This window comes from Podarcis bocagei, assembly GCF_964188305.1.
Source record: "Podarcis bocagei genome assembly, chromosome: 3".
Classification (NCBI taxonomy): domain Eukaryota; kingdom Metazoa; phylum Chordata; class Lepidosauria; order Squamata; family Lacertidae; genus Podarcis; species Podarcis bocagei.
The window spans coordinates 98770037-98797694 of NC_138127.1; the positions used below are offsets into that span (position 1 = coordinate 98770037).

A 27658-nucleotide genomic window follows, 5' to 3' on the forward strand; every position below is an offset into this window, starting at 1 on the left:
AACTAAGTTAGTTCTTGGTATGAGCTTTCGTGTGCATGCACACTTCTTCAGATACACTCTCCCTTTGCACAAGCCACAGGACGGTTTACAACCATGTGCATGCACACGAAAGCTCATACCAAGAACTAACTTAGTTGGTCTTTAAGGTGCTACTGGAAGGAATTTTTTTATTTTGACTATGGCAGACCAACATGGCTACCTATCTGTAACGGTTTTAACAATGAGTCTGTAAGTGACTGGGGAGGCCAGTTCTGGATCAACACATCCTTCCACAGCGGGGACATAGGTTTCGGGGCGGGAGCTGATCACAGTGTGGATTTGCCAAGCGTGCCTTCCTCTTAGCACGTTTCTCCAACGTGTGTGTGTGTGTGTGTGTGTGTGCGTGCGTGCGTGCATGTTCACATGCTGGTTCTTATAGTCTCCTACTCTGCGGTTGCTTCGGCAACCGTGTTCTCTCAGAAAGTTTGAAGGCTGTCTGAAATAAATGGGCTGGGGGGAAACTGACTTGCTGATCCATGTGTTGCATTGCAGATCCAGGACATCAGTGTTGAAACAGAAGACAACAAAGAGAAGAAGTCTGCGAAAGATGCACTGCTACTATGGTGCCAGATGAAGACAGCTGGGTGAGTTTTGACCCAGTAGTCCTCTAGACAGTGCTGGGGGAGCCTCTCTCAAGTCTCTTGCTTCTCTGAGTGTTTAAGACTACAAATCCCATCAGCTGGAAGGGGTTGATGGGAGTTGTAGTCCGAAGCATCCAGCACACAGGCCTCAATCTCTCCTTAAGTGCAGTGTCCCGAGTTAATGAACAGCTTCCCTTAAGGCAAATCGGTGTGCAGAGCAGGGAGCAAGACTTTCTTCTCCAGGGCAGCGCCATAACTTGTGCTGTCCTGCAGATGATATGAGCCGATAGAGGTCGTTTTTGTGAATACAGTGGCTCAGAACAACACTTAACGGCGCCGGCACTAAGATACGGAACTTAGGGGCTGAATGCTTTACAGAAGTTGTGCGTTTAAAATGGCTGCCTTCCCAGAAGCCTCCGGGGCTGTCGCTCTGTGGCAGACCACATGCTTTGCATGCAAAATGCCCCAGGCAGGTTCAGTCCCTGCCATCTTCAGGTGGGGATTGGTGGACCCTGTCTGAATCTCCGACGTGCGTTATCGACTGATTCATAGACTGGGCCCAGTTTAAGGCAGCTTCCCACAGTCCTCTGTGGTGGAGAATGTAACCTGATGGCTCCACTTCCATTTTCAAACCTTGACACTGAAGCCCAGACCTGGTAGAAAAACCAGGACACGTGCACCCCAATTTGCCCTTAATAATGCCGTCGGCCCCAGCCTCCTCTGTCACACGTCCCCCTCAGAAATTTGTCCAGGTGTTAATGTGGCCTTTGGGCTGCAAAGGGTTCTTCATCCCCGTTCGAGAACCACCTCCCCATCTCCTTGCTTCCTAGTTTTGGCATGGATTGGCCAAGTCTTGCCGCAGGTTTTGAGGCCTTTTCCCCACCCCGTGCTTGTATCCTAGCCTGCCATTCGGTCACCGAAAGGGCTCCATTTTGTTGACAGACGCCTTCCCCGCCTCTCCCCTGCCACCTGCGGCAACCCCGTGCTTCTTAATTTTTATTTATTTGTTTGCAAAGATGTCTACCCCTCCAGCACGAAGGAGATGAAACGCCGCGGGGCTGAACCTCATAAAACTCAACGGCAAAAATTACATTTGTTAAACTAGTGCAAAATGCATCACAAATCCAGTAGGTCATATTTATAAGACATCGTAATAGCCACAGGGGTTGCCTGGGTAGACAGGTGAGTGTTAAGCAGGCACCCAATGATAATTTTGGAAGTACCTGCAGGGATTTATTTATTTATTTATTGGTAAAGAAAATTATGATTATTATAATTTAATATCCGCCCTTCACCCTAAGGTTTCGGCTATTAAAACACAATGTTAACATTAAAACACAGCATTGCACAATATTAAAAACTGCTGGAAACAATTTTAAATTACAGAAATAAAGTGGGCCCTAACAATATACATCTCAAGTGTCAAAGGTCAGGGTGTCTCTTCAGCATTTGCTGAATGAGGGTGCTGGATTCATCCCCATGGGAAAAAAGTCCCACAACTTAGGGGCCACCACAAAGAATGCCCCGCCCAGGCCTCCACTCGCTGAGCTTCTGAAGGTGGTGTAACAACCAAGAGGGCATCCACCTTCGATCTTAGCACCCTGGAGGCAGGTTTTCAGGGATTAAAATGAGGTGCCACTACTCCTATCTTGATTTTAAAAAAAACCCTGTGGGTTCACGCACAAGATGGCTTCCGTGGATAGCAAAAAAAAAAAAAAGGTTATGGAAAAGATTAGAAAGCTACCTGCCTGATTTTCATGGGAAGCAGATTCCAAAAAGTCACACTAAATGTCCTGATCTTTTTATTTTATTTTTAAAAATGCATTTATTTTATTTGATCTCTTAAGCATTCTTCACCGCAAGGTCCCAGGGTGGGTCATTACAGTAAAGCATACAATTATAAAACAAACAAAACCGCTACAACAATAAAAACCAGTGTAAAGCAATTCCGCATATAAAAACAACGCAAACGTTTAAAAACCATTCCGACTGTATAAACTGTGACCGCAGACTAGGATAGGTACATAGAGCTGTGCTGGATGAGGCCAATGGCCTTCCTAGTCCAGCATTCTGTTCTTACAGTGGCCAACCACAGTGGCTGCGAGGAACCAGCAACCAGGATTTGAATACGAGCCCTCAACCCTCCTGTGCTTTCCGGCAACTGGTATCCGGAAACATTGATGCTTCCGACCACAGAGGCAGAGCGATGGCCATCATCCATCATGATCAGTAGCCATTGATCGGCTTAACAGATGCGAGATGAACCTTGGGAACATACAGTATCTCTCCCAAGGATCAAATGACTGGGCAGCGGAATAATAGGCAAGGCTATCCAATTGAGGCCTCAGGATTTCCTATCTTATAGTTCTGTTCTCCCAGGCGTCAGTAAGTCCTTTATCTATTCCATATCTGAAACCTCTGGATCTTTTTTAAAAAATAGAAATTGCCAGGGAGTCCTCCAGGAGGGTGTGTCCCTTTCTGCCTTCTGCAGTTCCACTTCAAAATGGTAACCCGAAGGCTGCTTGAGCGCAACCTTTTTTCCGGCTAACTCGACGCCTCTCATTATTCATATCTCTGAGCCTTAATCCTATACTGATGGAGTTGTCTTTGTTTTGTTTCTCTCCCCCCACCCTTCCATCTTTGGTTCTTTTGTTGTGCCAGCTACCCCAACGTCAACATTCACAACTTCACCACCAGCTGGAGGGACGGCATGGCTTTCAACGCGCTAATCCATAAACACAGGTGGGCACTTGTCGGAGACTTTGATGGAGTCTTTAAGCTCTGGACCAGCGGATGCAGAATCGCAACTCATGGCGTAGCCGCAGTCCTGGGCCCCCTCTTCCAGAACAGCTGCCTCGCACCACCTCTTTTTCTCTCTGCAAAAGACTTCGCTTCTACTCCCTTTGTTGCCACAATGGACCGATCCTATGCATGTAGACAAGGAGGCAAATCCTACTGCGTTCAGTGGGGCTTACTCCCAGCGTAGCATTCATTGGATTGATTTCTAAGTACCGTATTTTTCGCTCTATAGGACACACTTTTTCCCCTCCAAAAATTAAGGGGAAATGTGTGTGCGTCTTATGGAGCAAATGCAGGCTCCTTGGCTTCAGCTATAGCAACGCAAAGTCTCCGAAGCGCAGAGGGAGCGCTCCCTCCACGCTCCGGAGGCTTCGCGTTGCTTTCGCTGAAGCCAGGAGAGTCTTGCTCTCCCAGCTTCAGCGAAAGGAACCTGAAGCTTCCGGAGCGCAGCAGGAACTCGCGCTGGGCTCCGAAGGCTTCAGGGATAGACTTTCCTGGATTCAGCAGAGAGGGAGAGCTGCGCAGCACCCCTTCAGCCAAGTGGGAGGAGAAATGGAAGGGACTCCGTTTCTCATGCCGCTTCGCTGAAGGGGCGCTGAGCAGAGAGGGGGAGAATTTTTTTTCCTTGTTCTCCCACTCTAAAACAAGGTGCGTCCTATGGTCGGGTGCATCCTATAGAGCGAAAAATACAGTCTATCCTGCACTGGCTCAGGGTTTATCCCTTTTTTAACCTTCCTTCTCTCTCTCTCTGCTGTCCTGCCTGAAACTGCAGTGTAAGCTCCTTGAGGCAGAGACCTGAATTTTGCTCGCCTTGCTATGGAACTGACCTTGTAACACTTTACATTCGTATTTACGGAAGTAATGTGAGCCCTGCTCGGAGAGAATGGTGCTCACAACTGGGGCTTTGTTGGTTGTTGAATGCCGTAGCAGTTTCCTCCGCCGAAAACACAAGCCGCTCTTCTGATTGAAGAGTGGATTGCCTCTTCAGCAGTGGGGAAGCAGCTGCCTGGGAAACGAGGAAGAACCCGCCTTGCTCTCTGCAAGGTTCCGTACCATCCCTCATACACACCCTCTTGAAATCCTGTCCTCTATCTAGAAACTAGAAACCTCAAGCCAATCATTGGCTTTGTATGTGGGGGGTGGCTTTTCTTGTACAGTCATACCTTGGGTTACAGACACTTCAGGTTGTGTTTTTTCGGGTTACAGACCTCCGAAACCCGGAGGTACTAGAACAGGTTACTTCCGGGTTTCGGCAGTCGCGCATGCGCGGAAGCGCTAAATCGTGCTTTGCACATGCACAGAAGCGCCGAATCACAACTGCAGGTTGCGAATGTGCATCCCGCACGGATCACGTTTGCAACCTGAGCGTCCACTGTATACACAACCTTTTCCCTTCCAGCTAAGGGGAATCTCTGCCCCTCGTTGTTAGTTGCCCACACTTACTCCTGGTGCGGGATGCGGGTGGCGTTGTGGGTTAAACCACAGAGCTTAGGGCTTGCCGATCAGAAGGTTGACAGTTCGAATCCCCACGACGGAGTGAGCTCCCGTTGCTCGGTCCCTGCTCCTGCCTACCTAGCAGTTCGAAAGCACCTCAAAGTGCAAGTAGATAAATAGGTACCGCTCCGGCGGGAAGGTAAACGGCGTTTCCATGTGCTGCTCTGGTTCGCCTGAAGCGGCTTAGTCATGCTGGCCACATGACCCGGAAGCTGTACGCCGGCTCCCTCGGCCAATAAAGCGAGATGAGCGCTGCAACCCCAGAGTCGGCCACGACTGGACCTAATGGTCATGGGTCCCTTTACCTTTACCTTACACCTGGTGCATGCTCCCCCCCCATGCCTCTTCGCCTGCTGCACATGTTCATGTCTCCGTCTCTCGCCTGCCATTCTTTTCCATGTCAGCATCTTCCCCTCCCCTCCCGGTTCCCAACATCAGGTTCTCCTCAACCCACATACTGTATGGGGCAGCGCTTCCCTGCCCCAAGGACCGTGCAGCACAGATGAGTTTGTCTATGAAAAGTTGGCAACTGTGCCCAGTAGCAGATGGCAGAATTGCAGCAACACCGCTGACGGGAGGTCGCATAAGCGCTGCCTCCCACTACTGACCGCCCATCATGTACAGCTGTGCCCAACCTTTCTAGGAGACTTGACTTTCTGCTTCTGTCGTTCATATTTCTGACTCAGTTAGTTCACTTTATGGGAAATGGCCCAAAGTGATTTGCGTTCTCCTGTTCCTTGCTTAGGCCCGACCTAATTGATTTTGATAAGCTGAAGAAATCAAATGCACACTACAATCTGCAGAACGCTTTTAACCTGGCAGAGCAGCACCTTGGCCTTACTAAACTCCTGGACCCGGAAGGTAAGAACAGCTTGCCACTGATGCAGCAGTGTGTTCCGTATTGTCCCCTACCCTCAACGCCTCTGCCCCCTTCTTCCCGGAGCCTCTTCTTGCTACTTGTTGCCTCCTGAAGGAAGAAGTTGGGAAAGGGTTTCTGGAGAATCGAGCAAGATGCAACTTCCCCTAGGGCAATTGTGGCAATAGGTCAGGCACAGATTGCAAACCCATTCTGCAGATGAGTCACCTAGCTGCCCAACAGCGAGGCCAGCATCTCTCAGCAAATATAATAATAATAATAAATAATAATATATTATTTATACCCCACCCCGCCCATCTGGCTGCGTTTCCCCAGCCACTTTGGGGGGCTCCCAATCGAGTGTTAAAAACAATATAGCATTAAATATTAAAAACTTCCCCTAAACAGGGCTGCCTTCAGATGTCTTTTAAAGATAAGATAGCTGCTTATTTTCTTCACATCTGAAGGGAGGGCGTTCCACATGGTGGGCGCCACTACCAAGAAGGCCCTCTGCCTGTTTCCATGTAACCTGATTTATCGCAGGGAGGGAACCGCCAGAAGGCCCTCGGTGCTGGACCTCAGTTTCTGGGCTGAACGATGGGGGTGGAGACGCTCCTTCAGGTATACTGGACCGAGGCCGTTCAGGGCTTTAAAGGCCAGCACCAACACTTTGAATTGTGCTCGGAAACGTACTGGGAGCCAATGCAGATCTCTCAGGACTGGTGTTATGTGGTCCTGGTGGCCACTCCCAGTCACCAGTCTAGCTGCCGCATTCTGGATTAATTGCAGTTTCCGGGTCACCTTCAAAGGTAGCCCCACGTAGAGTGCGTTGCAGTAGTCCAAGCGGGAGATAACTAGAGCATGCACCACTCTGGCGAGACAGTCTGCGGGTGGGTAGGGTCTTAGCCTGCATACCAGATAGAGCTAGTAAACAGCTGCCCTGGACACAGAATTATCCTGTGCCTCCATGAACAGCTGTGAGTCCAAAATGACTCCCAGGCTGCGCACCTGGTCCTTCAGGGGCACAGCTACCCCATTCAAGACCCCATTCAAGACTACTCCCACACCCACAACACCCTCTATCCCCCAAGAACAATACTTCTGTCTTGACATGATTCAACCTCAATCTGTTAGCCACCATCCATCCTCCAACCGCCTCCAGGCACTCACACAGGACCTTCACCGCCTTCACTGGTTCTGATTTAAAAGAGAGGTAGAGCAGGGTTCTGCGGCCTGGTTCTTATTCCGTTGCCGTAGCATAAGACCTACACAAAATATGCACATCCATGTAGCAGGGACGGGGAAGCTCTGGCCCGAATCTAAACATGGCCCTCCAGGGATCTCTCCCTGGCCCTCAGGACTCTCCCCCAGCCACACACCCTTCCCAAGGACACCCCTCCCTGGCCCTGATTCACATCCTCCTCTGGTGTTTTTGCCTTGCTGGAGTATGCCCTTGAATTCTTGGATGGAGGATAGAGAGGGGCACCTGCGTGTCCACAGAAAGGAGCCTCCTGCACAAAGGTGCCATTTATAAAATCTATTTCTCCTGCTCATTTGCGCCCTCTGCTCCTGCCGACCACTGGCATGTGGCTCTCAGAAGGTTGCTCAGAAAGTAATGCAGCCCTCTGGCTTAAAAAGCTCCCCACCTCTGCCTTCATAGGCAAATCACACCATCCATTGTGAGTAACTTCCAGGCTGGGTGAATGATTCTGTATATATTTTCACTCGGGGAATAAATCTGGACTTCGTTTCAAACCCTCAACTCCAGAGCTTTGACATAGGCCAGAAGTAGGATGTTATTCTAAACACAGTGAAGAAGAAAAAAAGCGGCAGCAGACAGGTTTATCTCCTCTCCATCCCCAGTAATGCCTGCAAGAGCTTAGTTTGTGCTGTGAAATCACTCCGTGTTTCCCTGCCTCCCACCAGCTGGAGCCAATGGCAAGAAAACCACATCCACCCTGCACACTTAAAGTGGTATCGTGCCACTTTAAGCAGCCACAGCTTTCCCCCAAAGCATTCTGGGAGCTGTAGTTTGTTAAGGGAGCCGTTGGGGATCCCTGTTCTTTTTTTCTAGAGCTACAATTTGCAGAGCGGCTTAACCATCATTCCCTCTCCACAGGAAACGCTTGAGAATTGTAGTTCTGTGAGGGGCATAGAGGTCTCCTCACAACTCTCAGCACCTTTAACAACCTCCCAGAATGCTTTGGGGGAAGCCGTGACTGCTTAAAGTGGTACGGTACCACCTTAAATGCGTGGTGTGGATGTGGCCAAAATGGGGGACTCGTTTGAGAGTTAGTGTAACTTAGTGGATTTCTGTATGGTAAGTAAATACAGCAGGTTGTGACATCAGGAGGCAGGGTAAATTCCTTGAGATGCTACAGGGAGTGAGAAGATAGTCTTGCAGCTGCTTTTTCTGTTAACATCCAGTTCCAGCTGAATTCTCAGGCCTTGCCTAAGTTGCCAGCATGATGCAAATTGTTTTGGAATCACGTGCAACTCAATTCTCTGCTGCAGTAACACCATCTTGTTGGTTCCCCCCCCCCTTCTCTCTCTCTCTCTTCCCACACCTTAACAGATATCAGTGTTGACCACCCTGATGAAAAGTCCATAATCACCTACGTTGTGACATATTACCACTACTTCAGCAAGATGAAAGCTTTAGCCGTGGAAGGAAAGCGCATTGGAAAGGTTTGCATTCTACAGTTTCATGGGCGTTTGTTCGCAAAACTTTGCTTAGCATGACTGTCTTTGCTGTGTTTTCCTCCTCTAAAACGAAAACACGAGTGACCTACCTCACGCGGCTGTGCTGGATGCCATAGAACCGTGTATTTTGTGCATTAAGGCCTCATCTACACAGCTGCAAATAAAACGCTTTAAATGGGTTGTAAAGTGCAATGCACAAATGTGGCACAAGATGGCGACAGTGAGCTATGGAAAATTCAATGTATTTTTCAAAACTTTTTTTAAAAAAGCATTTTCACAGCCTTTTTTATATGTGTGTAGATTCCACTTAAGTCCCAGCTGACACAGGGGCCTGTGAAAGTGGCAGGAAGCCTTTGAGTGATTGTAGCAGCTAGCAGTCTTGCAGAAGCTAAAGCTGCCTACAGGGAGCCTCCTTCCGGCCTTTTCTCTGCAAACATGCCCTCCCGCTGTCAGCCACCAGCCTTTTCCTTGGACTCGGAGTAACAAAGAGCAGCAACTTCCTTTTTTGCTCAGAACCCTAGATGAAGCTGGGCACTGCCAGTGGAAAATAGTCAAATAAATGGGCAAGTGATAGGACTAAGGCAATCAGTAGGGAACTCTCTGCAGGAACCTGTGGCAGCTGCTACAGTCACACTGTGGCTTCCTGCCATCCCGAGCGTAGTTCATGGGACCAGGACGCGAACTTGGGATAAAAGGACTGCACAAATATTATGAGTAATATAATCTCGCCGAAGCCCCAGTTTCAAACCTTCTGTGAACTGTTGTTTTGAAAGCAGAATTGTGTGACCGTCTGTTCCCCCCTCCCTCCCCCAATCTGGAAGCGCAGACAGAAATAATTTTCCGTTAGCACTCGGAAAGTCACGGCATGCTGCATTTTTGCAGGTCAGCTGCTGCTGTTGCAGTCAGGAGAGGCGCGTTCTCTGAAGTCATAAGACCCCATCCGTCACGCTCCCCCCGGAGCAACCTGGGATCATGGAAACACGGCTCTTTCTGAGTCAACACTCCTCTCCTACTGTTTCATTGCTTTGCCTTGTCAGGAGTTGGTGGTTTTGCCTCGCTGGCTTCCTTTCCAGCCCTGTCTCCTGTCCCCCACGGGGAGCACTTGTCCTAGGCCCTCAGATGTCCCTTTCTGCCTGCTTGTCTGCCTGCTTTTGGCTGGGTCAGTCTCAAGGGCAGCCCCACGTAGAGCGAGTTACAATAATCCAATATTATTATAATCCAATACAATATGGGATTGGGGGGGCAACTCCCATTTCTTGCGGGGGTGCAATTAGTGCAAGCACCGTCCGTTAAGAGTTTGGGTGTAATCTTTGATACCTCCTTTTCCCTGGAGGCGCAGATTGCAGCTATAACAAAGGCGGCATTTTTTCATCTCCGCCAAGCTAAGCAGTTGGCTCCTTACCTCTCTCGTCCTGACTTAGCCACTGTGATCCACGCGACGATCACCTCCAGACTGGATTATTGTAACTCGCTCTACGCGGGGCTGCCCCTGAGACTGACCCAGAAACTCCAGTGGGTGCAGAATGCCGCGGCGAGACTCCTTACGGGGTCCTCCGTGCGAGATCACATTCACCCGGTGCTATACCAGCTGCACTGGCTCCCAGTGGGGTACAGGATCAGGTTTAAGGTGCTGGTTTTAACCTTTAAAGCCCTGGACGGCCTAGGACCCTCATACCTATGGGACCGCCTCTCCTGGTATGCCCCACAGAGGAACTTACGGTCTTCAAACAAAAACATCCTGAAGGTCCCAGGCCTCAGAGAGGTTAGGCTGGCCTCAACTAGAGCCAGGGCTTTCTCGGCCGCGGCTCCAATCTGGTGGAACGCTCTGTCACAAGAGACTAGGGCCCTGCGGGACTTGACATCTTTCCGCAGGGCCTGCAAGACAGAGCTGTTCCACCAGGCCTTTTGCCAGGGCACAGCCTGACCCCCTCCTTTGGCAATCTTCACAGAACTTTAGCCTAATGGTTGCCATCAATTTGATTGGAATTAATTTTATAATGAAATGATTTTAGAATGTTGTACTATTTTATTGTTGTTAGCTGCCCTGAGCCCGGCTTCGGATATAAATAAAATTTATTATTATTATTATTATTATTATTATTGTCCTAGGTGCTTGACAACGCCATCGAAACGGAGAAGATGATTGAGAAGTACGAGTCGCTGGCTTCCGACCTCCTGGAGTGGATTGAGCAAACCATCATCATCCTGAACAACCGCAAGTTTGCCAACTCCCTGGTTGGGGTGCAGCAACAGCTCCAGGCGTTCAACACCTACCGCACAGTGGAGAAGCCACCCAAGTAGGCCTCGTCCGACACTGTCCTTTTTCGGGAATTAATCCCAGCTCGATCAAAACAGTTGGGGGGCCTTTAGGCAGTTTGCATCTTCCAGTCCCAGACAATTAGAAGCTAGTTACGCTGCTCGTGTTTCACAAGCCCTCCTTAGTTCATGGTTAGATGCCTTCTGACATTTGCTAAAAGCTTCGTTTCTCCTTGTACTACTTCCTCTGTGGTCTCTCCCGCCACCAAATTATTGTCTCCACAAACAGAACTGCAAGGCTCTAAGTGGTGTGTGTCACGGACATTATTATATGCTGGAGATGATTGCAGTTGTCTCCGCTGTAGCATGTAAACAAAAGGGGGTGCAAGCAGTTGCACACACCCACAAAGCAGAAAAGGCGTTGTGCGAAGGAGCAGCTCACTGCAGCCCACGACAATTTATCTTTGCGTAGGCGTCCCAAATGTTTAATACAGTACCTTTTATTGGGCAAATACCTGGTATGCCAACAAACAGAAGTGGGAATCATAGTAGCTTATGTGTTGAGAAGTTGGCAGGTTTTTGAGTCGCACAGAGCTGTTCCTTTTGGACTGAAGAAGAGCCCTGTGCATCTTGAAAGCTTTCTGCTCTACCAAACACATTAATCGAATGCACGTGTTTTTAATCTGAAGCGTTTTGGAATCCGTTTGGCTTTCTTTGGCAACAGTCCAGCAACCGCCCTTATATGCCCAAAAGTTATTTTCAGATAATATTTAGTTAGCTTTTTATCTTACTGATCTTGATTGGGTTGGTTTTGCCAGCCTTATCCTGTTGGTGTTTTGTTTGGGGGGTAACGCTGCTCCTGCATTTTACAGGAAACTCTTTTGTATTTACACTCCAGAAGTAAATCACATGGAGATAAGTGGCTTACTCCCAGGTAATTTCATGCACACTTACCTGGAAAAGTGAGTAAGCTTGTCCTCTGCCCAGGGGCATCAAACATCATAAATACACCACGACTCACAGGACCTCTGATGTGCCAGGAGCTGCTCCCTCGTTTTCTTCACTGTCAGCAGATGCCCTGGACATTTCACATTCATTGTATGCATGGACATTGGAGTGAAGGGGGAAACCCTCTCTTGCAAAAAAGCTCTATGTACACTCCAGCGTATTGTTCAGGATTGAGCCATGTACCTTATCTCACGGTAGCATAACTCAGAGTAAGTTTAAACCGGTGATTTTCAGAGCAATACCCAGAGTGTTTATCAAGTTGACTCCGACATGCCTGTTTGAAAATGCACAAATTGTGCAGCTTTGAAAAGCAGGATGCGTGCCTCCTGTAAACGCTCGAAGGCTCCGATCCTGTGGCGGAAACCTAGCTGGGCGTTTTGCCGTCAACTGCAGGAATCGCATAGTGAGGCTTCGAATTCAGCAGTCAGCAAGCGCGCACAAAGCAGACAGTGCGAGAAAAGATTTAATAATAATAATAAAAGCTTGGTCCTTTCATCTGCTGGGAGCTAAATGCAAACGGTCAATCGGCTGACCTGTCCGGATTGTGACATTTGAACCAGCTGTTTCTAGCTGAGCACATGTGTCTTGCACGCAGCAATATAAAATCCGGGAAGGGGGGATTCAAAAAACAAGAACGGTCAACCATATAAAATACGTAGATCTCGGGACAAAATGTCTGGTCGCTTCCTTAGAGAGTTAACGTTTCCCTTTCGGCTCCTCTCGTTTTTTTATCTTCTTTTAGATTCACAGAAAAAGGAAACTTGGAAGTCCTGCTCTTCACCATCCAAAGCAAAATGAGGGCTAATAATCAGAAAGTGTACATGCCCAGGGAAGGGAAACTCATCTCAGATATCAACAAGGTAAATATGCAACTTCCTGGATTAATTGTTTTCTGTAGTGTAAGCAGCTGCGCTATGGGTACTTTGTGGATCAGGCTGTTCCATGCTGAGAGTCCTGGGTGGACCAGGGATAAGATTTCTAGCATGCCTTTATTTGTAGTATTCATTTTCTTATTTTAAAAATTACAGACTGCTTTTTTTATACAGAAAGCACCTCTAAATGGTGTAAAACCACCACCGCAACAGTGGCTTGGTTTGCATAACACATCCCAGTGGAGTACAGGGTCAGGTTTAAGGTGCTGATTTTGACCTTTAAAGCCCCATGCGGCCTAGGACCCATGTACCTACGGGACCGCCTCTCCTGGTATGCCCCATGGAGAACCTTAAGGTCCACAAGTGACAACATTTTGGAGGTCCCAAGTCGCAAGGTGGTTAGATTGGTCTCAACTGGGGCCAGGGCCTTTTCAGTACTGGCCCCGACTTGGTGGAACACTCTGTCACAAGAGACTAGGGCCCTGCGGGACTTGACATCTTTCTGCAGGGCCTGCAAGACAGAGCTGTTCCGCCTGGCCTTTGGTTTGGACTCAGTCTGACCCTTATGTTTCCCTCCCCTTATGGTCTTGATTTATCGGCTGCTTTTAAAATGAGGCTGCATTTTTAATTGCATTTTAACCTGTATTTTAAATTGGTTCTCCCCCCCCCCCTATTATGTTTTTACTGTAATTTTACTGGTGTTAGCCGCCCTGAGCCCGGTTCTGGCTGGGGAGGACAGGGTATAAATAAAATTATTATTGTTATTATTATCATTATTATTATTATTATGCCAAATGATGGACAAATGTGCTTGGTCTCAGAGAGGATGTTCCCTTCTCTGATCCTGTTTGCTCCCTCACCTCACTAAACCAAGGTTTGGCTTCGCATGCCACCCATACCAGGGCTCATTGTTAGTCTCTCTCTGTAATAGCCACGAGCTCCAGCCAAGAACAAGCCTGAAATGGCACACAAGTGCCGTATGTGAAATCTCTCCAGGTAGGCCTTCTTGGGGTGGGCATTGCAAAAACAAGGAGCCACCACTGAAAAGGAGCTGCAACAGTTCAAAAGTGCCCTCTAGGGACACCTTTCCTTGTCTCTGTACACATAGCTCCACTAAAGCAACCCCATTTCATAGAATCATAGAATTGCAGAGTTGGAAGGGACCCCAAGTCCAACCCCCTTCCATGCAGGAATCTCAACTAAAGTATCCATGAAAGATGGTCACCCAACTTCTGCTTAGAAACCTCCAAAAGAGAGTCTGCAACCTCCCAAGGGAGACCGTTCCACTGTCGAACAGCTCTTACCATCAGAAAGTTATTTTTGATGTTGAGATGGAATCTCCTTTCTTGTAACTTGAAGCCATCGGTTTGAAGCCTACCCTCCAGAGCAGGAGAAAACAAGTTGGCTCCCTCTTCCATGTAACAGCCCTTGAGATAGTTGAAGGTGGCTATCATGTCTCCTCTTTTCCAGGCTAAACATACTTGGTTCCTTCAACCTTTCCTTGCAGTTTTGATCTCCTGGGGGGACTGCACTTGCTACCCACTGCAGAGCAGAAGTTGCTTCCCATAGGTATCTGGTTGGCCACTGTAAGAAAGGACGCTGGCATAGATGGTCCGTGGCTTTGATCCAGCAGAGCTTTTCTTATGTTGAGACATGGTGTGCAAGCTACTAGTAAGACCCAAAGGATAATGCCTGGCCTGTTGGAATGAGAGAGGCAATTGTGCCCTTCTGTGGCTTCTATTCGCCTCAGTGCAGATAGAACATTGTACCCAGAATTATCTTTCTCAGGTGGATGAGAGAGAACATGAAAAAAGAGCCCTTTTGGATCTCAGGCCAAAGACACTGTCACAAATTCTACTCATATTGATCCAGAGCAGAACTCTGATATATAGCTGGCAGAGTAAAAACTTTAAAAGGTTGCAGGATTCCCCCCAAAAATAGATCAGAGGCAATTAATATTTCATCCAGCAGAGCTTTACTGCTACTGAAGGCAATTGAGCATAATGTTCATAAATCCAATACATTCAGGATTGGCACTGTCCATAAGAAATCCAGTTGCAGCAGATTTAACTTACAATAACTTATAATAAGACTAAACCTTAACACTATATACAGAACACCACACCAGAGGGAAGAGAGATAGAAAAGAGTGAAACTCAGACTCCTTCTGGCCTTATTATTATAGCCAGCATGACCTTGACAGAAAGAGATAACAGAATCAGTTTAAGCCATTGTACTCAGCTTCTCTGAAGGAATAACCCAAACATCAGGAACCTTCTGCTTGTTTCTTTCACACAGAGCAGCTTCCAGAACCCTCTTGAATTAATTACAATAGGAAAGATCTCTACACATCAGATCAATACTTTCTGTACCAAGCAATGCAAACTGACAGACACATCTGGTCCACCACCCTGTTTTTCCACATTGGCCAGATACCGATGGGAAGCATGCAAGCAGGACATTAACACAACAGTGCTCTCTCCACCTGCAATTCTCAGCAACGGACACTCTAGCTCAGTTGGTTAGAGCATGGTGCTGATAACACCAAGGCTGCGGGTTCAATCCCCATAGGGCATAGCTGCATATTCCCTGCCAACTCTATGATTCTGTGATAAGGAAGAGGTGACAGAACATCGCCATTAGGGGTCGTCGCCACTGATAACATTACCTTCCATTAATATCTCAAATTCTCTTTTAAAGCCATCCAAGTTGATGGCCATCATCACTGTGAATAAGCACTTTCTCTTGCCTGTCCTGAAGCCTCCCACATTCATTTTCGTTGGGTGTCTGCACATTCTTGTGTTCTGAAAGAGAGAGGGGGGAGTTTTTAATGTCTGATGTTTTATCGTGCTTTGAATATTCTGTTGGTAGCCGCCCAGAGTGGCTGGGGAAACCCAGTCAGATGGGTGGCATGCAATCGTTGTTGTTATAAGAAAACTTCTCTCAAGCCATTTCTCCAAGCCGTGTATAATTCTATGGACTTTGATCATGTCACCTCTTGCCTGCCTTTTCTCCAAATTAAAAAGTCCCAAATGCAATAACCTTTCCTCCTTGCAGAAGACCCTTGTGTACGATGGGGGCATCTTGCAGGGAGTCTCATTGGAGCGCAGCAAAGATGCCGGGATAGGGGTGGGGAGAGCCAGGGAGCTGCTTTTCTGGTTTAGCCAGCTGAACAGCAAGCAGCTCACCGAGATCCCTGGGGGGGAAAGCAAAGTACTTTAAAACAGGGTAAGCCTTCCTAATTTGCTTTTTCATCCTGGCTGGAATTCGCAGGGCAGCTGTTGCTTGCATCCGCAAGCTTGGCTCCGGATCGCTTCAAGCTATAAAACTCTCCCACTCCCGTATTTGTCTGCTAAGACTCCCTTGTCTGGAGATCCTTGTGTTCCAGGCAGCGTGACAATCCCCAGGATTTAGGAAAAACCCTCCGGAACAGCATGTGGCTAATTACAGATCTGTTTCTTTACGTGACAAATGGGCTGGCTTGCTTTTTAGCATTTAGGCACAGCACCGTTACGGTTCTGGCTTCAAAGTACACAACTGAACAAAGCCCTTTTGGGAAGCAAGGGTACCTAAGATGTCAGCTTACCCGTGTCTGCTGCTGTGGTCACTGCGGTCATCAGGGGCCTGCCAGCGTCCACTGCATAGTGGACAAATCCCTGCTCAGCCATGGAACTCAGCTGGGTGACCTTGGGCCATTCACGGTCTCTCAGCCTAACCTACCTAACAGGGTTGTTGTAGGATAAAACGAGAAGGAGGAGAGCGCACCACCATGAGGGAAGGTGGGATATAAATGTGATGGATACATCAATCAGTAGCATAGCAACCTTTGTGCTATAGGGCTTCCTTCCAGAAGATATCAAGACAGGCACTGTCCCTTTTGGGAACTTGCCACCCCTCTTGAAGACATTTTTATTTCACCAGGGCTTCCCAGAAAGATGATCCTGGCCTGATTGCTGCTAATTTTGGTACAGGATAATGTTGTTTTGACAGGTTGTTTATGGTGATGATGATGATTTTGCATTACAGTATGTTGATTTCTGCTTTGTACATCACTCTGAGATTCATCTGAATATAAAGCGATCAATACATTTTCTAAATAAACAGAACCAAGGCTTAGGACTGGGGGGATGGGGTCTCACATTCAGTAAAAGGAACAGAGAGTTCCATACAAATGACTTGCCCAGCTCTTAGCGTTTTCTTTCTGAAGGTCCAAAGGGATACACTGAAAGGAAGCTTAAGCCTTGTTTTACATATCCATCCTGAATTACATGTCGTGTTTTTAGGTTTTACACTTTTACTTCACTTTAGTTTTTTGCCGTAGGCATGAGATCTAGAAACGTGTCCTTAAAAAAAAGAAAGAAAGCTACTCTCTGGCCTTTGTGTCAGGCCTCAGGTTTTGTGAGTCAGCATATGTTTACTGCCATGCAGAGCCCCAGAGTTATTCCAATAGAGTATGAAAAGAAAATGACCTGGATAAAAGATGCATGTTTTGTGCCTGTTTGGGCAAAACTAGCTTCTGTGACACTTTGGCCCACCCCAAATCCACGCATTGTGCCTTCTGCTCTCTAATTAGCGCCAACCACCCGAATCTTTCCTTATTAATATTATTGTGCATTGATGATTCAGCACTTAATAGAATTTCTCACAGACTTTTTCTTTATGTAAATTCATTTTTAAAAATGCATATATTTTTTGGTTTACCCAGGCCTGGGAAAGACTGGAAAAAGCTGAACATGAAAGAGAACTGGCACTGCGTAACGAGCTCATCCGACAGGAGAAACTGGAACAACTTGCCCGCAGATTCGACCGCAAGGCAGCTATGAGGGAGACGTGGCTGAGCGAAAACCAGCGCCTGGTTTCTCAGGTGAGATTGGGGTGTGTGTGTGTGTGTGTGTGTGCGTGTGTGTGTTTAAAGTAACATTTTTTTTGGCCAACCCACTCCGCACTGAGCTCCTGAGAGCTTGTTGAACCCCCTTGTGGAATTCAGAGAAAATGAAAGCTTGTCCGACTGCTCATCAAGTGTTGCCTATTTCTAAGGTGCAGTTAGACACAACAAAGGAAGTTGCCTTATCAGACCACTCGTCCGTCTAGCTTGGTATTATTATTATTTATTGAATTTATATACCGCCCTATACCTGGGGGGGTCTCAGGGCGATTCATGGAATAAAATCAAGATATAAAAGCCAGTGTGGTGTAGTGGTTAAGAGCGGTGGACTCGTAATCTGGGGAACCGGGTTCGCTTCCCCGCTCCTCCACATGCAGCTGCTGGGTGACCTTGGGCTAGTCACACTTCTCTGAAGTCTCTCAGCCCCACTCACCTCACAGAGTGTTTGTTGTGGGGGAGGAAGGGAAAGGAGAATGTTAGCTGCTTTGAGACTCCTTAGGGTAGTGATAAAGCAGGATATCAAATCCAAAACTCTTCTTCTCTTTAAAATACATAATAAAAATGACAACTCAATACTCCCCCCCAAAAAAAAACCCCCACCACATTTTAAAAGGGCATAGGATGTAAATCAGATCACCCTAAGGCCTGGTTAAAAGGAACGTTTTTGCCTGGTGCCTAAAGGTGTATAATGAAGGCACCAGGCGAACTTCCCTGGGGAGAGCATTCCACAGGCAGGGAGCCACTGCAGAGAAGGCCCCGTTCTCGTGTTGCCACCCTCCGGACCTCTTGAGGAGGAGGCACACGAAGGAGGGCCTCAGAAGATGATCTCAGGTCCCTTGTAATTGCAAGGCAGAAATCCTGCCTCTGAGCTACTGAGGCACTTCGTCAAATTCTGTGACACAGATTTTGCGCAGAGATTAACAGCTGACCACTGTCATGGGCAAAACTGGTTGCCTGGCATGGAGAACTAAATCCAGTTCCCTACTCCTACGCTAGAGTCAGGATAGGGGCATGCACCGTTCCTTCCAACTGTCGTCTTCTACGACTTATGCGACTTCCTGGCAATATGCCACCTGTTAGGTAGATATGATTCGAGGAACAGGGCAGAAGTGTGACATGGTTTCTGAATTCTACTTTGCTGGCTCTCCATATGCAGAATTAGCAAGCTTAACTAGTAAAATTAGAGAACAAGATGAGACGACTTTTAGAGGGTATTGGAAATGTGTGTAGATTATTTAAAAACCTATTGTAAACATGCAAAAACGCTAGCAGGTTTGGAGTAAGCTCAGCAGTAAAAGTTACTCTGAGAATAAGGTGGAGGGAGGAAGGTATAGATTCATGATAACATGCAGCAGCAATAGATAATTTGAGGAAACCGTGGAAGGGTGGATGGGAAGTCAACCCTCAAGGAAATAAATACAGTTGTACCTTGGTTTTCGAACAGCTTAGTTCTCACACGTTTTGGCTCCCGAATTCCGCAAACCCGGAAGTGGCTGTTCCGGTTTGCAAACTTTTTGGAAGCCGAACGTCTGACGGGGCTTCTGTGGATTCTGATTGGCTGCAGGAGCTTCCTGCAGCCAATCAGAAGCCGTGCTTTGGTTTCCAAACGTTTTGGAAGTCAAACGGACTTCCGGAATGGATTCTGTTCGACTTCCAAGGTTCGACTGTATTGGAAAACATTTGAGCAATTGTATTTTATTTTAGGAGAAATTATAAACAAAATTGAAACAGAACAAAAAAAATCTGAAGGCATTTTAGTGATCAAGGTTTAATATATAGTTTTTTTAACTGCCGCTATATCTGAACTGTCTCCGTTGTACTCAATTTCAATTCAGTGTATCCCTGTTGTGTTTTATGATTTTCCTGATATTGTAAGTGAACTGGAACTGGTCTGTGACCGTAGTAATAAAATTCATTCATGCATTCACCTCCATGTGGTTTGGAATTCTTCTGTCTAATTTGTTGCTGCGTGAAGAAATGCCGTCCATAAATCTTCCCACATTCAGTAACCCTTGTCACAGGGCCATTAAAAAAACGGAACTCTCTGTCTTTTAACAGGACAACTTTGGGTTTGACCTCCCCGCTGTGGAGGCTGCCACGAAGAAGCACGAAGCCATTGAGACGGACATTGCCGCCTACGAGGAAAGGGTCCAGGCAGTGGTTGCTGTGGCCAAGGAGCTGGAGGCTGAGAACTACCACGACATCAAACGCATCACGGCCAGGAAAGACAACGTCTTCCGCCTATGGGAGTACCTCCTGGAGCTGCTCAGGGCACGCAGGCAACGGCTGGAGATGAACCTTGGCCTGCAGAAGATATTCCAGGAGATGCTGTACATTATGGACTGGATGGATGAGATGAAGGTAATTGGCAGAAGTGGGGAACAAATAGCCTCAGAAAGAAGGTTGGACCTTCTAGACTGTAATTATTTAGCAATTACCTAGGTTTTTATTTAAACATCTTTTTAAAAATGAAAAGAGCCAAGCCTCACGACTATGGATGTACTGTATTGGCCCGAATATAAGCTGTACCCAAATATCAACTGCACCTTTAAAATGGGGGGGGGGGGGGAGGGAGCTACGCCACTTTGCTGGCGGCCTTCCCCCTTTTTGCGGTTCGGGGGAGGCTTGGGAGCCGCCGTTGGGATGGGCTCTGTTGTCCCGCACCACTGAAATCTCAAAATACACCTCTCTAATGAAAAAGCCAGCCACAAAACACAAAGTTTGCCCCCAGGAACTCTAGAAAAATGGTGGTTTTGACTGGGTGGTTTTGTGTAAACAGGTGTTGCTGCTGTCTCAAGACTATGGCAAGCATCTCCTCGGAGTAGAAGACCTATTGCAGAAACACACACTTGTCGAGGCTGACATCTCCATTCAGGCCGAGAGAGTGAGAGGGGTCAATGCATCAGCCCAAAAATTTGCCACGGACGGGGAAGGTAAGTCTGTTTTAAGAAACGGCAACTTGGGCTAGTAAGCCCTTGTTTACTTATCCTTTGGTGGAGAGCCACTTTTGAGCTCTTTGTTGGCCCACAAGTGTAATAAACTAATTTTATGTAGACCAAGGTGCCTCTACATCCCAATAAAGCATTTGTCCAGACGATTTGTGGCTCACTGTGCCTCCTCAGCCCCAACTTTTTCTACCAGCAGTCAGGAGGCATGAGCTACTATACCATGCCCCATTTCCCCCTATTGGGCACATGCTGTAATTGCTTTATCTGGGAGATTCCCATTGTGGACAACATACGGTCATACCTTGGATCTCAAAAGCCTTGGCTCCCGAACAAATCGGCTCCCAAATGATCAAAACCCGGAAGTGAGTGTTCTGGTTTTTGAACGTTCTTTTGGAAGCCGAACATCCTCCGTGGGTTCCGATTGGCTGCAGAAGTTTCCTGCAGCCACATTGGAAGACACAAGATCTACCCACCCTGGAAGACTGGCAGATGCAACTAATAGACTATATGGAGATGGCGGAAATGACTGGCAGAATCCGAGACCAGGGAGAAGACTCAGTGGAAGAAGATTGGGGGAAATTTAAAACCTATTTGCAGAAATATTGTAAAATTTCTGAATGTTGATGACATTGAAATGAAATGCTGGGGTTCTAGCAATAAGGTAAAATTTAAGATTAAACCAACAACAGATAATTTAATGGGCTATGAATTTGCTGAACCAACTTTTAAAAGGGATACAAGAACGGGGGATGTGAGGAAGTCAGGAAAATATGTGAATTTAAGATATAAAACTAAGAAAGAGTGGAAAGAAGAAGAAAAAGAAACTTCCTGCAGCCAATCATAAGCCACACTTAGCTTTCTGAATGTTTTGGAAGTCGAATGGACTTCCGGAGCGGATTCCGTTTGACTTCCAAGTTACGACTGTACGTACGTTCCACTTTGCATGTGGCTCCTTGGGAATTTCCTACAGCAGAGCATGTGGGGTGGTGGCACTTCTCTCTCATCACGTTACAGAGGAAAGTAGCGGGCGAGGCAGGGTGGGGATATAGGAGCAACTGCGTGAAAGGTGCAGGGTAATGACAGATGCAGTGTGGGATGGGTGGGTTTGGACCTGTTTGTGCGCTTCTTGGGGAAGTTCTGGCAGAAGAACGATGAGGGGGGTCTCCAAACACGTCCCAGCAGTCTGAATTGCCTCGACATGTAAGGCATCCCAGAAGATTGCATCTGTTAAAGTGAATCTGTTTGGTCCTCAGCACCCATGAGCACACGAATTATCTTAACATCAGCTGCTGAATATAATCTGGCCTGCTCTGCAGTTTGACTTTCCATATGCCTCTTGTGCCTACCAACAGGTTACAAGCCTTGCGACCCGCAAGTTATCCGAGACCGAGTGGCTCACATGGAGTTCTGCTACCAGGAGCTGTGTCAGTTAGCGGCCGAGCGCCGAGCTCGCTTGGAAGAGTCCCGGCGCCTCTGGAAGTTCTTCTGGGAGATGGCTGAAGAGGAGGGCTGGATAAGGGAAAAAGAGCAGATCTTGTCGTCGGACGATTACGGAAAAGACTTGACCAGCATTGTCCGCCTTCTCAGCAAGCATAAGGCGTTTGAGGACGAGATGAGCGGTCGGAGCAGCCACTTCCAACAGGCCATCAAGGAAGGGGAGGACATGATAGCCGAGGACCACTTTGGGTCGGAGAAGATCAGAGAGAGGATCGCGGACATCAAGAACCAGTGGGCCAATCTGGAGCAGCTCTCCACCATCCGGAAGAAGCGACTGGAAGAAGCTTCCCTCCTCCACCAGTTCCAGGCGGACGCCGACGATATCGACGCGTGGATGTTGGACATCCTCAAGATTGTCTCCAGCAGTGACGTGGGCCACGACGAGTATTCCACTCAGTCCCTGGTGAAGAAACACAAAGACGTGGCGGAGGAGATCGCAAGCTACAGGTCCATCATGGATTCCCTGCACGAACAGGCCGGAGCCTTGCCGTGGGAGCACGCGGAATCGACCGATGTGCAGAGCAGGCTGTCCGGAATGGAGGAAAGGTACAAGGAGGTTGCTGAGCTCACGCGGCTTCGTAAACAGGCCCTGCAGGACACCTTGGCCCTGTACAAGATGCTCAGCGAAGCGGATGCCTGCGAGCTTTGGATCGACGAGAAGGAACAGTGGCTGATCAACATGGAGATCCCTGAGAAACTGGAAGACTTGGAAGTGATCCAGCACAGGTGAGAGGCTGAGATGGGCTCCCTCAGGTAATTGCAGCTCTGCGCCTGATACTGCTTAGTTGTCGGCACTCTGCTCATGCTTCCTTTTCTTCTTTTGACCCCCTCTCTAGATTTGAAAGCTTAGAGCCGGAAATGAACAACCAGGCGTCACGGGTTGCTGTGGTGAACCAGATTGCGAGGCAGCTAATCCACAATGGCCATCCGGGCGAGAAGGAAATCAAGGCGCAGCAAGATAAGCTCAACACAAGGTGGGTTCAGGGATGAATGCAGTACTGGTTCTTTCCCATTTACTGTACAGATTTATTATTATTTTATTATGTTTTAAACAACAAAATAAAAAGTAAAAATGTGAGTGGGGAAAAGAAAGGCACACTGTAACACTATAAGAATCAACAATTACAATTCTATATATGTATGCTTATTTAATATATAAATATTATTATTATCCAAATACATAATACAGTAGTACCTCGAGTTACAAATGCCTCAGGTTACAAACGCTTCAGATTACAAACTCCGCTAACCTGGAAGAGTTACCTCAAGTTCCGGAGGTCCGTTCTTAACCTGAAACTGTTCTTAACCTGAAGCACCACTTTAGCTAATGGGGCCTCCTGCTGCTGCCACGCCACCACCACGTGATTTCTGTTCTCATCCTGAAGCAAAGTTCTTAACCCAAGGTACTATTTCTGGGTTAGCGAAGTCTGTAACCTGAAGTGTATGTAACCCGAGGTACCACTCTACCACTTAATCTTAACTCAGGGGTTGGCAAGGTTTACCTTGTCTGGGCCGGTTCACTCCAGCGGAGATTCCTCTGTGGGCTGGAATGTGCGCACACACGAGCGAGCGCGCCTGTGATTTTCCTGCGACGCAGAAGCCGGTTTAGTGCAGTGCGTGGGAGCTCGCCAAGCAGGCAGCTCGGTTCGGGGGTGGCTTGTGGGCCAGTTAAACGACCCCTGTGGGCCGCTTGTTGCCCATGGACATTAGTTTGCCGACCCCTGTCTTAACTGCTTCAGGTTGTTTAGAATTACAGCCATTAAAGTGGGGGAGCAAAGTTCCAAAATCAAAATGAGGAAAAGGGTCCGCCTGAGACTCTTCCATGAATTGTTAGTTATTTTCTTTATTCAGATACTCCAGCAGTAATACTGTGGCACAGTTCACAATAGGAACATGACTTACAGTTCACAGATCAACAACTCCTGCCATGTGTCTTTAAACTTATTTGCGAGCTGAGGGAGCTGAGGTACCTCATATACTAAAGAGCACATTTGGCAGTTTGGGAAGGAGGAGCCGTGATAAATGTTATGTTTCTCCATCTTACCTCCTGTGTTTCTCTGTACAAGGTGGAGCCAGTTCAGAGAGCTTGTTGACGTGAAGAAAGAGGCCCTGCTCTCAGCCCTCAGTATCCAGAACTACCACCTTGAATGCAACGAAACCAAGTCGTGGATCAGGGAGAAGACAAAGGTCATTGAATCCACCCAAGAGCTTGGGAACGACCTGGCCGGCGTTATCGCTCTTCAGAGGAAGCTGACTGGGATGGAGCGCGATTTGGTCGCCATCGAGGCCAAGTTAAGCGACCTGCAGAAAGAAGCCGAAAAGTTGGAATCGGAGCACCCCGACCAAGCTCGGGCCATCCTGTCGCGGCTCGCCGAAATCAACGACGTTTGGGAAGAGATGAAGACAACCTTGAAGAACCGCGAGGAGTCCCTTGGGGAGGCCAGCAAGTTGCAGCAGTTTCTGCGCGACCTGGACGACTTCCAGTCTTGGCTGTCCCGCACCCAGACGGCCATCGCCTCGGAAGACATGCCGAACACGCTGACGGAAGCCGAGAAGCTGCTCACGCAGCACGAGAACATCAAGAACGAGATTGACAATTACGAAGAGGACTATCAGAAGATGAGAGACATGGGTGAGATGGTGACTCAAGGGCAGACGGATGCTCAGTACATGTTCCTGCACCAGCGCCTGCAGGCCTTGGACACTGGATGGAACGAGCTGCACAAGATGTGGGAAAACCGGCAGAACCTTCTCTCCCAGTCCCATGCCTATCAGCTGTTCCTCAGAGACACAAAGCAAGCAGAAGCCTTCCTTAACAACCAGGTGAGCGGGTGTCATGTTAAGAAGGGGAGGGGGGAGGTCTATAGCTCAGTGGTGGAACATTGCTTTGCAGGCAGAAGGTTCCAGGTTCATTTCCTGTATCCCCAGTCAAGGCTGGGAATGTCCCCTGCCTGAAACCCCAGACAGCTGCTGCCGGTCACAGTAGACAATGCTGAGTTAGATGGATTCAGTGTAAGGCAGCCCCCTAGGCTCCTATGTACAGTGGTACCTCTGGATGTGAACGGGATCCATTCCGGAGCCCCGTTCGCATCCTGAGTAGAGCGTAACCCGCGACTGCACGTCTGTGCGTGCCCAGGTCTCGATTCGCCACTTCCGTTCATGCGCATGACATTTTGAGCGTCTGCGCATGCGTGAGCGGCGAAACCCGGAAGCAACGTGCTCCGTTACTTCCGGGTCACTGGAAGTAACTCGAAAATACTTAACCTGAAGCTACTTAAACCTGAGGTACGACTGTACTATCTGTCTAGCCTGTCAAAGGTTAGGACAGTCACGTAATATGAGCAATTCTGGGGCCTATTTGCCATGCATGGTGTCTGAAAGAGGTTTAAATCCCAGATCTAACCTTCCACTGTAAGTTATTTCTTCATAGCAGCACATACATTTTGGTACCAGCAAAACTAATTTGGAATCTGTGCCCATGGTGTAGAGCTCAGAAAACTCAGGAAGCAGTTTCCTAATTGATCCTCAAGAGCTGCTTCACAGAACCATTTTCTTACAAATTAATCTTCTCAAATTGATCTATTGGCTGCATTCTCCAGACCATGGTTCAGGCTCCTTTTCTGTCCCTTCCCTCTCTGGCATGCCTTAATAGAAGATGTCCTGGTTTCTCAGACCATAGTTTGCAGTGAAGTTTCAGTCGCTAGACTGTGGTTTGAGTGAACCTAGCAAACCGCAGTTTGGTCCTGATTTCCAGTTCTGGTTTGGAGGGATCACTCAAACCACGGTTTGATGGTTCAGACTTAATAGCAAACCATGGTTTAAGGGAATCAGGAAGTCTTCTAAAAAGGCAAGACAAAGAGTGGAGAAAGGAGAAGAAGGAGGGGAAGTTTGAATTTGACACTCGTTCCCAGTCATCTCTAAACTGTGGTCTGGAGGATTGGGAATAGAGCATCTGAATGTAACCAGTGATACTTGGCACGGTTTTGTGAATACTCTAACATACCCCATAAATATGTGAAGATGACTTGCCCACTCTGGGCTCATAGAATCATAGAATCATAGAGTTGGAAGAGACCACAAGGGCCATCGAGTCCAACCCCCTGCCAAGCAGGAAACACCATCAGAGCACTCCTGACATATGGTTGTCAAGCCTCTGCTTAAAGACCTCCAAAGTAGGAGACTCCACCACACTCCTTGGCAGCAAATTCCACTGTCGAACAGCTCTTACTGTCAGGAAGTTCTTCCTAATGTTTAGGTGGAATCTTCTTTCTTGTAGTTTGGATCCATTGCTCCGTGTCCGCTTCTCTGGAGCAGCAGAAAACAACCTTTCTCCCTCCTCTATGTGACATCCTTTTATATATTTGAACATGGCTATCATATCACCCCCTAACCTCCTCTTCTCCAGGCTAAACATGCCCAGCTCCCTTAACCGTTCCTCATAAGGCTCAACACAGATTTGAAAAGTTTTTCGGGAGGTGTTGTGCTGCTCCCTTGGCATACAATAGAGAATTCACAGAAGTGATATTTGTGCCAACAGAGTCACCATTGGAAAGGCTTCACTGTAGCTGTTTTAATCATTACAGGAATATGTTTTGGCACACACTGAAATGCCCACCACTTTGGAGGGGGCAGAAGCTGCCATCAAAAAACAGGAGGATTTCATGACCACAATGGATGCCAACGAGGAGAAGATCAACGCAGTTGTAGAGACCGGAAGGAGACTGGTTAGCGATGGCAACATCAACTCTGACAAGATCCAAGAGAAAGTGGACTCCATTGATGACAGGTAGACTTTGCTGAGAATATTTAGTGAGTCTTGGGTCTACACTCTCCCCATTTCCTTATTTGTGTTTCGTCTGTTTTTACAAAATGTACATGCGGCTTTATATCCAGAAGTGGATCTATCCAGTGCACAATTAAATTATGGCTATCTAGTTTTACTTGACCAGTGTTACCAGGCCAGACCTTCCCTCAAGGGAAGTCCAGGGCGAATGCCAGCTGTAGGCCCTGCTATGGTGCTGTGACCCCGGCAGCTACCCAAGGGCAGCAGGTACACATGCCCTTTATAAGGCTGCTTGGGTTGTTCTAGAAAATGTTGGCTATGAAAGGCTCTCATATTGCACCGTGAGCAGCAGACCTTCTCGGAGCATAAGCCGTTGCTTCAGGACCGCTAATTGTAATGGGAGGTGTTGACAGATGCTATCAACGCCACCTCATAATTGCACCCAACACATCTCCTGCGCCGATTGTCCCTGCCAAGTCTGTCTAGACTTAGGAAGTTAGCTGTGAGCAGTGCACACCCCCACCCACCCACAGCACTGTCTGTTAACCGCTGCCAGATGGAAGTGTGAGAGACACAGCAGGACGAAGGGTTGACATTGGCCCTTGAGGCTGCAACACTCTGGGATGTCAGCTGCCGTGCCTCATCACTTGAGTGGAAAATGCACATGTCTGCACAGAGAACATCCGAGGTTCTTCCTTGGGCATCTTTGTTTAGAGTAGGGATGAAGAGCCTTGTTTCAGCCCGAGGGACTCATTCCCCTCTCGGCAGCTGCTTGAGGGGCCACCTGTCCTATGGGAGGAGGTCCAGAGACAGAAGGCAGCAGAACAAGTGAAAACATTTACCTTTTGGCAGTGGGCTAGTTCCTACACATGCTGAAATCCAGGGAGGATCAGATTTCAAGGACATATTCCAGCCAGGCAAAAAACACGGGGTGAGC

The 27658-nt window shown here is 47.9% G+C and overlaps 1 protein-coding gene across 3 annotated transcripts in view; it reads left to right on the plus strand.

Moving 5' to 3' along the window:
• The window catches only part of SPTBN1 (spectrin beta, non-erythrocytic 1), a 233273-nt gene that overhangs the window by 155767 nt on the left and 49848 nt on the right, over positions 1–27658 (plus strand). For all 3 annotated transcript variants that reach the window (XM_081188307.1, XM_081188305.1, XM_081188306.1), the window contains 13 exons: positions 532–623; positions 3282–3362; positions 5659–5774; positions 8345–8457; positions 10582–10769; positions 12479–12596; positions 17314–17472; positions 19552–19854; positions 20273–20426; positions 21794–22664; positions 22775–22912; positions 24005–24761; positions 26522–26724. In XM_081188307.1, coding sequence (XP_081044433.1) covers positions 532–623; positions 3282–3362; positions 5659–5774; positions 8345–8457; positions 10582–10769; positions 12479–12596; positions 17314–17472; positions 19552–19854; positions 20273–20426; positions 21794–22664; positions 22775–22912; positions 24005–24761; positions 26522–26724 — 3293 coding nt within the window. The remainder of the gene's footprint in view (positions 1–531; positions 624–3281; positions 3363–5658; positions 5775–8344; positions 8458–10581; positions 10770–12478; positions 12597–17313; positions 17473–19551; positions 19855–20272; positions 20427–21793; positions 22665–22774; positions 22913–24004; positions 24762–26521; positions 26725–27658) is intronic.